General features: G+C 43.1%; 1 protein-coding gene across 3 annotated transcripts in view; it reads right to left on the reverse strand.

The window, feature by feature from the left end:
- The window catches only part of cacnb2a (calcium channel, voltage-dependent, beta 2a), a 62,724-nt gene extending 51,641 nt beyond the window's left edge, over window positions 1–11,083 (reverse strand). Inside the window, exons 1-2 of one of the 3 annotated variants that reach the window (XM_069159550.1) lie at window positions 10,630–11,083; window positions 8,733–8,825 (exon numbers count right to left, since the gene is read on the reverse strand). In XM_069159550.1, coding sequence (XP_069015651.1) covers window positions 8,733–8,825; window positions 10,630–10,713 — 177 coding nt within the window. In that variant the 5' untranslated portion in view covers window positions 10,714–11,083. Of the gene's footprint in view, window positions 1–254; window positions 388–8,732; window positions 8,826–10,629 lie in introns of those variants that run through there. The other 2 variants (XM_069159553.1, XM_069159554.1) reach the window with 2 other exon arrangements.
- Window positions 11,084–11,346: the final 263 nt, after the last annotated feature.

Consider the following 11,346-nt stretch of genomic DNA (forward strand, 5'->3'; position numbering starts at 1 on the left):
AAGGAGAAAGCTGGCAGCCGTCCACTGACTGTTCAGATTGGTGCTTTGAAGCAGCCCTGATATTTTCACTGAAGTTGTGCATGTATGGAAACATAATCTTTGAATTATTCATCAGCCATCACGAAACAATTATAATAAAACACATTAAGCACATTAGTCTCCAAATGCTGGCAACTGTTGGCTTCATCAGCTTCTTAATCTCTCACTCACACACAGTCTGTCCTCTAACCCCCGCGATAAATCAGCACACTCACATATGGAAGCTCTGCTCTCCGGCGATGGCCCAGCCCACAGCACGGCATGAAGGGGACCAGGGAGGGGAGGAACGGACGGCCGTCTCACAGACTCCCTGTCAGGCAGCAGCATTTACTCAGCCTCGGTCCATGCCGGCAGACTCGGCCCGCAGGGTTGCGGACCACCGAAAGACGCAGGAGGAGGCGATGAGGGCAGCAGAGATTCCCTGATGGAGGAGTGAGCAGATCCACGCCAGCCCCCTGCTCCCGTCCACCCCCTCCCCACGTGTGCACCTTTCTCCCCCCTGACTCCGAAACGCCGTGGATTCAAAAAGTCCGATTCTGAGAGTCCCCCCTCCTCCTCATCTTCTACCCATCTCCGGGACTGTTGCAGCAGAGGTGCACGTCTCAACTCACTGTTTACCCCACCCCGAAGTCTGTACACGCTCCAGCAGATCCTCAGTGCTGCCAAATCCTCTGCAGCACTGCTGTGCTGTGGCAGAGACGTACAGTTGGAGGGCTGGCACGCTGGTTCAGCTGCAAGTGGATTTAGACACACTCATCATCACACACAAGTTCCTTCTCATCACGGGGAGGAGGTGGAGTTCTGAGTGTCCTTTATTGACCGCTGTCCCTTGCTTCCTAATGGAGGACAACGCCTCTCTATTCCCCGCCTCTCCTCCTTCCTTTCATCCAGGGTTCAGTCCGCTTTAAAAAGCTTGACACACACGCACACACTGGCTTTTTGACTTTATGCCTTCCCTTTTTTTTTTTAAATCAGCTTTTAATTATTGCTTCCTCACTCATTTTATTTATTTATTCTGGAGTCATGACTCAGGCCTCATTCACATTGCATTACGCTTCATGCTTTCTCCGTGCGAGTGGTTAAGACGGGCGCTGAGACAGTTACTGGTTACGAAAGAGACTGCACTGCTTTTATGTTATAGAAACAGTGTGTGTGTGTGTGTGTGTGTGTGTGTGTGTGTGTGTGTGTGTGTGTGTGTGTCTCGTGCAGGGACACAACTCTGCCGGTGGTGCAGAGGGAAGTCACTCACAGTGTTCAGTCGCGCCACACTGCCGAGTGTCACCGCAGGGCTGGCGTGATTGTTTCCCCCCCACCCCCCACCTCACCTTCTCATCACACACCTCACCCCCCCCCCCCCTCCTCTTGCCCTTCCCCACTGCCTTTCAGGTGATGAAGTCCCAAATGACAAGCTGCCTCACAGCTGGGTTGATAACTGCTGCGTCAGCTAGAAATGCACATAGTCTCCGAATGTCTTTGTGTTCAACGAAAGACACTTTTGGTGGGGACACGGCGGTAATATTCATATACACAGCATGACTGTGGACGTGGACGTGCATCTCATTTGGCAACAAGGGCAGGTGAGTGCACAGCATAAGGGACTGAGGCATTTTTGTCAGATTTAGCACGGCTACAATTTCAGTTGTGTAATCAATGTAATCTAATTTGGAATTGATGTAGGAATATCAGAACATGTTGAAGATGTTGAAGAGCATTTTTGGCAAACTTTTCTTGAAATGAAAGGCATTATAAACGGAGGTTAATAGAGAAGCCATCATGGCTTTGCATCAGTTCAGTTGGTTTACATATAAACATGAAGCCAAAATTGAATTCAGCAACACTTGCAATATCATTTGTTTATACAGTTGGTGATATTTCCGTATGTATTTAGTGTTTATGGTTGGATGTTAGTTGTAATTGCTGCAGGAATAACATTTAGCTCACAAAAGCTGCCGTAAAGAGATAGACATGTTATTGCTATAAAATGGCATTGGCCATTGTTTTTAAAGGAACAGGTGTCTGGTCTCTTTCTTCCCTTTATGCCCCCTCCTTTATCTTCGTGCAGCCTACAGCGTGCTCCGTCCGAATATTGTGCGGAGCTGATTGTGATGTTGAAGACATCATCAGTCTCTCTGACTGAGGCGGCACAGATTATAATTTATCAGTAGAATAACAACTCGATTCCGGCTGTCAGATAAGGGCCGCGTCAAGATAAAGACAAATTATTTTATTTGTCTTCACAAATCAGAAGAGATAGGTTTCCCCGAGCAGCAACTGCTAAGGAAAATAAAATACCTGTACCTATTATACATACCGTGTATCATTCCTTCATCCAGAGGCTCTGACTGAGCTTGTAAGAGACCAACTGGAGGTGCTTCAACTTAGCCACAATTAGAAACAGTTTTCACGTTACTACAGTTGAATTCAATTAGAATTGATTACACCCAGAGTCAAATGTGACGATTCTTCATCAGTCTTTCATCGATTTTTTTTTAATTTTTTTTTCATTCAAGAGACATGTGCAAATCATTATGTCCACTAAAAAGGTTAGGCTGCCATTTGTTTGTTCGTTTGTCCTCATGTCAACAGGAATGCAGAAAAACTACCAGCCAGATTTTCATGTAGCTTGGTTTAAAGGGTGTCGCGTGGGCCAAAGACTCACCGAGTTTTGGAGCAGATCTGAATCACGGAGCAGATCCATGAATTAGTCTCGACTTACATTAACATTGCAAGATACGGGCACGAACTGCTGGATAATCCTGGATCCCGTGTGTCATGTGCCGTGAGCATTTTGAGTCACTTCCTGTGTGAGTGGTGATGATTTATCTTAGCTCATAAATGTTACAGGGACTGTATTTACATAACACATTTCTACCTATAAATATAAAGCCATAGCCAGCGTTCAGTTAGCCTGGTTTGGCGTTAAGACACGGGTGTGCAACGGTAACAAAAATCCACCTACCAGCCCCTTGTTTTTTTTACACTTGAAATATATACAATGTATGCTAATTAATGAGCTCCGGAGGTGCTGCAAGGTTAACGTTGTTTTTTTTTTGGGCAAAGCCAGACGAGACATATCGTTCTATTTACAGTCTTATTCTAAGGGTTGGCATAGCCGACAAAGAACTTAAAAAGAACGGCGCCGTTTCGGTGAATACACAGAGCGAACCTGGACACAACAACCCTGTACAGACTTGTGCTCATCAGTGATAGTATCAGTACCTATATATATATATATCTCCTCAGGTCTGACAAACACTCAACCCAACATAAACCTGGCATCGTCTTTCATCAAGGGTGAAGCTTCTTTAGTTTACTGCCAATACTTCACATGCTGACATGTGTCTGCTGTGATGGAAAGGCATCATTATAAACAGAGCTGGGCATCTTACAGGGAGAGAGCAATACTATCTATCAGTTAATCTGTCAGAGGCTGCCCCCCCCCTCCTCCTCCCCTTTTGAGAAGTGATCATCACTCAGCTGCTGATGCCGTGAATGATACTGCAGGGGAACATGTCTGCACAGTAAAACACTGTTTAGCTTCATTGTGGGCTTTCTGGATGCACCTTCGAAGCTCCACTTTACTCAAGGAGCTCCACTTCCACTTCCTGCTTTTATACAAATTGATACCATACCACTACACACATGTAGGTAAAAAAAAAACCACTGTGAACATGTACCGGGGAAAGACGTGTCTATTCTCTCCCTTCGTCTCCATCACGACCCAGAGGACAGTCTCAATCAATCAAAAGGGCAGCAAGAAAGAGCTTTTAAGAGAGGAGGAGGAGGAGGAGTGAATTAAATTATTCCATCTTATGATTAAAACAAAAAGAGATATATACTTGCCTGTTACATCTCTTCTATCAGCTTTTCTTTCTTGCTTATCTTAGCTTTATGTAATAGTAAGGTGTATATTTTGGGGTTTTGGACTATTTCTCATCCAAAACAACAAATTTGAAATTGTCCATTTATACAAAATTCAGACATTTTATACGCCTAGCAATTAACATATTAACTAAGAGAACAGCTGACAGAGTAATTGATCGTGAAAATAATGATCTCTAATGGCCCTATTTATAAACAAAACAAATGAGGCAACCACACTAAACTCCAGTCACTAGAAAAACATGACGACAATCACTATAAATTCACAAAGTGTGAATTATCAGCATCATTTTCAACCAACATGCTGCACCCGTCCTTATAATCTAGTGCAATGCCTGATACCGCATTTTTGATAGACATTATCTAAAGAGAAGACTGACTTGATCATTTGTAATAGCAGGAAGCAGTGACCTTGTCCACTAGGGGGGTAGTGCATCAACACACTGCAAAATGTAGTCAGCCTTAGCTGGTTGCAGGCGGTCGGCTCAGCGTGGAGGCTGAGGAACTTGGATTAAGGTCAATTGTCAAGGCAAGATATGCTCTTCTTTAGTGTCTTTAAATAAAACCTTTAAGGTCGTCTGTGTGCAGTATGTGCTTTTACTCTTCTTTTAATTTGCTTGTTTACTAAAAACCCAAAGTTAAACAATAAATTCCCTTTTTGAGGCTTTAGTTTAACATGACGGGGACACATGCTGGAAGTTACAGATCCTTCACCATGACTACACAAAAAAAAATAAATAAATAAATAAATAAATGATACTGTTAAACTAAATACAGATTTGGTTTAAATACCCACAATAATACATTTTGCCACTAGATGTCAGTCTGGTGCCACTGTGATGATCGAACAAAGCAGCAGCCTTTACAGATGCCCCTCTGGATTCCACATTTTCACATAAGTACATCATTATAGCCCGGGCATCATTACTGCAGTTTGATGCCAGAGATTACATATGGCCCGCCAGAAATATTTACTACTGGAAAAATCTCGACATTGGTTGCCCAGAGTTCAGCAAAGGTCTGCAGGGTTGATGTTACACTTCAACCTCCCAAGATTTACAGTGGCAGCCGCTCCATACCACCACCAGAGTGTATGTAACGTATCCATTGCATAAAAACACAAGGGCTGCCAGATTTGATAAGCATCGGAGCCATAACAAGCTCTCTTGCGTCATCCCTTTACTCCGTTAAGTAGAAAAGAAATAATCAAGGGACTGATGAGAGGGAAAAATGCTCGCAATCAGCGGGAGAATGAGACGGGCTTTTCTGTCCTCACCGCACGCTCTCAGGCAGCCTTTCATCACCAAAAATCCACTTCTCCAGCCTGAATGTACAGACAGAGAGGGTCAAACTGTACCGTGGAAAAGTTGCGGTGGGACACATCGTGGCACACTATGTCGTGTTGAGATGGAGGTGAAAGAGCCCAGAAGGAGGCGGGTAACACGGAGGGAAAGTGGGAAGCTTGGTGCAACCATTTACATAAACATGGTGAGTGTGAGAAGCAGAAGGAGGTTAATTATGACATAATGCTCTGAGTAATGCAAGTTTACGCACGAGTCTGAAATCCAAATTTTGGACTGTCTGTTGCTGACAGTTCAGCACACGGCACACTGAAATGATCCTTTCAGCAGGTGCTTTTCATCAACATTTCTCTCATTTTTACGCGTCTGTTTTTAATTAGCTTCACCCCTTATTGTCCACAAATACCATAAATTGACAGCATATTTTATTCTGCTGGGCAACACAGCTGTTGTTGTCCAAAACGCGTCAACTCTGTTCATGATGATGGGCTTTTGTTGACAATAGTAAGACTAGAGAATATTACAGGCCTCATCTATAAAGTTTCAAGTTTATGGCTGTCCTCACGTTATCCTGGTAATTTAAAGACTTTGGCAAACACTTCTAAAACCCATCTACACCTGGTGCCAATACTCCAATCTAAGAGCTAAGCCTCACATCCTCATCTGCAGCTCAACTGACAGTTCCTCAGCGAAAGAAAAAGTTATTAGATCTTCATCATTACAGAGTTTTGACATTTTGAAATAACCCGACAGAAGACATTTTCGGTGTCTTTTTTTAATTCAGTATGAAGGACAAACTTTAATAGACGTGCTTTTCAGCAATCCATCTACTTGTGTTTAATCATGCTGTTTGTTCTGTGCTTCTTTTTTTTTTTTTTTTTCCTCGCTCTCTGTAAAATACTTTGTTAGCTCTGGTTTTAGAGAAGCGCTATATAAAGAAAGTTTATTATTATTCGGAGTCATGGGGGACTGGATCATTTCCCAGGATGCAATAGGCAAAAGCAGACACACTAAAGACAGTTCCAGGCAATGCATGGACTCATATCGGACGCTTCTGGGCAGTTTTGGGTTTCGAACACGACCAGAAAATACAGAAATCGAGGCTCGATATAGAGACATAAAAAGGAAAAACACAATAAAGACAATAATCAATGTCCATCGGTCAGGAGTGCTGGATAGTTGTCTGAAAATGCTTAAAAGGTAAGAGAAAACTTGTTGTTTTTACACTTTTCTGTTTTTATGCTAAGCTAAGCTAACGAGCTAATGCAACTATTTCACTTCACCTCCATGAGAGCGGTACCCGTATTTTAAATCAATCCCAACAAGAGAGCTAACGTAAAGCGCGAGGTTGTCTCAGCTTTCATAAACTTGAGGCTGACCTATCTGTTGTTCTACCTCACGAGAAACAGGCTTGACATTTATGTGCGGACTGTAAAAGGAAATCCATGTAGGGAGCTCGAGCAGTGATGCAGAGTACACGATCCCAATCTCTATTTATTAGAATTTATAACCGCTCGACATAAGCAAGAACAGATGGACGCCGCAGACAAACCACGCAACCTGCCATTAGCGAGACGACGTGTTTGCTTACACCGCAGAGCTAGACCACCTCCACATCAATAAAAAAAAGAAACCATCCACCTGACGATGTCGACGTTTGACAACAAACCCGTGACAGCTCTGCCCTTTCTTGCTTTTCGATGGCGCGCTTGAGGCCCCAGTAAAACAGTGACCTCGCTACTCCCACGACTGAGCGGTCTGGTCTGGCCTGGACCTCCATCCTTCCCAGCCTCCTCCACACTCCCCCCGGGCATCAGGCCATGACCACAGGGAGCGTCTCTCATCCTTTCTCTCGCAACCTACTCTCTGTCTGCCCTCTGCCCTCTCTATCTGCAGGAGCATGAGTAATTCTGTCTTCTAGGAGCTGTTTATTCGGAAGACTGTCTCGATGCCAGGAGCTGCGTTGGACGGGTCGCGCGGCGACCCCGACGAGATGTTCGTAAGACGCCTACGAGAATGAAAGGACCGCGAGGCACGAAGACAACGGGTCAGACAGCAGGGTGAGCAAAAGTAAATACGCTACAGATCATTTCAAAATCTTCAAGCCAGTCGCACAACTTTAACAGTTTACATTGCAGACGGGGGGGGGGGGCAAATGACAGACTGATGAATGGGCGGTGAGTTAGCAGTCAGTTAGTTTCATACTTTCCTAGGACGGTGTTTGTATCCTAACAATCACTATTAGTGTGATGGAGCGGAAACGAGGGGAGAATTAGGTCAAATCAAAACTACTGTGTTACTGGAACACAATCAAATAACACAGTATTTACATTATTATTCAAACAGGGTAAAAGTTACTGGAAGGTCTTCTATTTCTGGGGCCCTCTTGCAGTAAACGTCTACAAGAGGATATTTCTGCTCGGCATGCAAGGCCCTCTCTGACCCTGAAACACATCACTCCTCCACTCTTCACATCCCTCTGCTCTCTCTTACTTGAATGGACTCTCGTTTCTGTAGGATGTGGTGTCACGACGCAGACTTGACGGTCACTCTCAGCTCAACCAAGTGATGACTCGTACCGGAGGGGAACTCCTCATTTGGGTACGGGACTGTGGGAATGGGCACGAGCTCCCAAGAGTGGCGGTAAAAAAAAAAAAAAAATTAAAAAAAAAAAAAATCTGACAATTTCTCACTAAGCCGCTCAAGCTGAGCTGTAGGACTTTCTTCATTCAGAAGTTTTTTTTTTTTTTTTGTGGCCTTGAGACGAAGCAGACAGCAGTTTAAGAAGTGACACTCTGCTCCGATCCCCTCCAGCTTCCCGTCGCTCGGTCGCTGCCGTGCCAAAGACAAGGCGATCTGTGCCTCCTCCAAAAAAGGCAGAAACATTTAGGCAGGACTGCGCATCCTTAACCCGGCCCGTCCTGTCCCCTTCGCAGGTCTGCTCAACAAAGACCAGACTCGCTGAGCGTGTACCTCGCCGGGTCTGCTTTATAACAGGCCGCTGCGTCGCTGCTGCACTCAAGAGCACCGAGGACGCAGCTCGGACGAGAAGCTTCCACTTAAGATACTGTACCCAGCAGTGTTTACAGAGAGCTTTCACTGCAATGCACATCTTATCCCTGATGGATGATGATGACTGAGGTCGTATTGCCAGTTTGCATTTACTTTCAGGTATTTAAAAAAAAAAAAAAACAACTCAAAGACACACACAAGTGTTACATTCCAAAGTGAAGGAACTTTTGTCAGATAATTGATCACACTTCGTGATATTTTTGTTCGGCGAACAGACGCGCCTTCCTTGTCCCTGCTAAAACAGCACAACTTTATCCCGGAGCTGTACGCACCTGCTGTCTTTACCCAAGCATACGTTTTGTTTTTCTTAATTCAAATCGACAACTGATGGGAGAGAGCTGATAAGAAATAAGGGAAAGAGGGAAGGTAATGCAACAGAGGCACAAGAGGGAACCCAAAAATGCTCGAATTAAACCAGAACCGGACCGTCATCCTTACCTGGCGAACGAGGCTGTTGGTTGTGGTGTCGGAGGAGGTGCTGCCATCCGAGCCTTTAAACCGGCCTTTTCTTCGAGCTCCTTTGCTTTGAGACTTCAGGGCCAAAAAGGACAAGAGGGAAAATGTTAAAGACGTTAAAGTCTTTTCAAGCTTAGAAAATCTCTTCCTCAAATCAAATGCTTCAATAGTTGCAAAAATCGAGTTTTACCCGGGCTGTATTTCATTATTGATTGCATCATTTCTTCTATCAAATATCAGACAATAGCACCAAAAAAAAAAAAGGTCCCATCACGGTATTTCATAATCCGAACATATTCATTATTTACAGTGAAATAAAACAGAGAAAAGCAACAAATACAAAAATGCAACCAGTGAATGTAAAACGTTTTTTTGCTTGAAAAATGATGTGAACAATTTGGAGAGGTTTTGGAATCAGATGATTTTAATTTACTAAAAATAACTACTTATTTGACCGACTGCTTCTACTCAACTTTCAAGCCTTTGTGGGATGTTTATACAACGAAGACTGTAACTTGATTTGTCTAACTCAAGACTGCTGGATTTCATTCGAGCTTCAGATGAACTTTAAAATGCAATTGCGTTGGGTCTCTCATCTAATAAATCGAAATCGCGCTGCAAGGGGATCTTAACCGTTTCAGGAATTTATATCAACATGTAGAGTTTTGGTTTCACAGCAAGTTTAACATAAACATGCAGAGCTTCACCGTTAGTTAACTCGGTGCAGCTTTCAGTGTTTTATTGCAAGTGTAATATTATGACTGGTTTCAAGATGATGGTAATTATGTGGGTGGTCTGCTATGCGAGCTGATATGATGAGGGCTTAGAAAAGTAATGTACAAGCGCTCATACAGCATATGTTGCCAGTGGCAACTGAAAACCAGAAATTCATTTTCAAGTCTGCCTTTTATTCCAGCGCCGCTCCCTCGGGACACGTTAATCATGAATATAAAAGAGAGCAGAGAGAGACGGCCATGAAAGCCAGTTTGAGCTGCCAACAGAGAGTCTGGACAACCAAATAGAAATAACATCATACATGTAAGAAGAAATGTGCTTTACCGCATGGAGGAGGGATCATGTATAATCTGGTGTTTAATATTTTTTACCTGCAATCCTTCAGAAGATATTTTCATGGTCTAAAAGAGCGGTTAGACGACCATTTACGAATGCTACCAAATATAACTATTTTGCAAAACATCTGATAAGTTATTGAAATATGACATACTGCTATAGTTGAAACGAAGCTATAATCTTTAAAAAAATAAAAAAATAAAAAAATGTCATAGCTACAAAATTAAAACGTTGCTTTACATGTTCATCACTTCAAATAATACTTCAAAATTATATATGAAAAGTGAAGTAAAGGACGCAAACACTTTACAACCAGTGGTCCAAAAAAAATGGATTTACAGGTTGTTGTTTTTTTCCCTCTAAATGTAAATGACTAATTTCACTAGTAACTATGCTACCTCGTGTTAAAAACCTGTCTCATATTTGACTGAGCACTTAAATTAAAGTGGAAACTTTTTCTGACATTTGAATAAACACTAATAAAAACAGTAAACATTGGCTCTCCAACCTGACAGTATATGTTGAGACGACATTTTGGATCAAAATCGACGGTTACAAATTCAAATCTCGGCACTCATCGCGACTCAAGAGCTTAATTCAAGCTCGTCTCGGCCACCAATAGGAAGAGGAAGCTGGACAGGTGTGTCGTTTCACGTCTCTTAGCTTCCTTAACTCTCGAGAACTAGTGAGAGAACCGGTCATTAAAATGGAAAATAAATTAATTAATTCAAATAAAATAAAAAATAATAATAATTTAAAAAAAAAAAGAAGTGAAAATCTCGGTGCCATTTAAATATAATCAACTTACTTGTAACATCGGGTGGTCCAGAGAGTCCATGCGCTTGTCTGGAGATGTTGCTGCTCTTGTCTTTGGAATATTACTGACGACCATTACACCGTTTGATAAAACCAAATATTCAACACAACCCGTCGGCCCGGACAGACGTCCCGGCTGGGTCCGGGGGAAAAGCTAAAGCGCATTTTTTTTTTAATTTTTTTACGCAGTTCTGTCAGGGAGTTGGAACGGTGGCACGAAACGAGGAGCAGCTGCTGCTGCTGCTGCTGCGCTGGCACCGCCAATCTTCAAGTTTGAGAGTTAAAGGAGGAGCTTGCGAGGAAGAGGGTTGCAGTTTTTTTTGTGTGTTTTTTTTTCCCTCCCCAAGTTCAGATGATGGTGATGATGTGAATTCTCTGATATTATAGCCTTCGGCATCACAGCCTCATCAGTGGACTTCCTACCCACACTGGCTGAGAGCTCTCCTGCTCCCTGCGCCCTCATCCAACGCCAACACCTCTGCCTCCTCGCAACACAAAGGGATGGGAGTGAATAACCAGCATCCCGGCATGAATATGATTAGAAAGCACGCATCCACAGCACTTTAGACTGACACACAAAAAAAAAATAAACAAGTGGGATAAACATTTCCCATTAAATCAGTTGACACCAAATTGGGAGATTGCATGGACTAATTGTTTTGGTTATATATATATATATAGGAGACATATAGGAGACATTTGCTAATAC

Source organism: Embiotoca jacksoni, unplaced genomic scaffold (genome assembly GCF_022577435.1).
Source record: "Embiotoca jacksoni isolate LCO1_2020_lvr unplaced genomic scaffold, fEmbJac1.0.p SCAF_25, whole genome shotgun sequence".
NCBI lineage: Eukaryota > Metazoa > Chordata > Actinopteri > Embiotocidae > Embiotoca > Embiotoca jacksoni.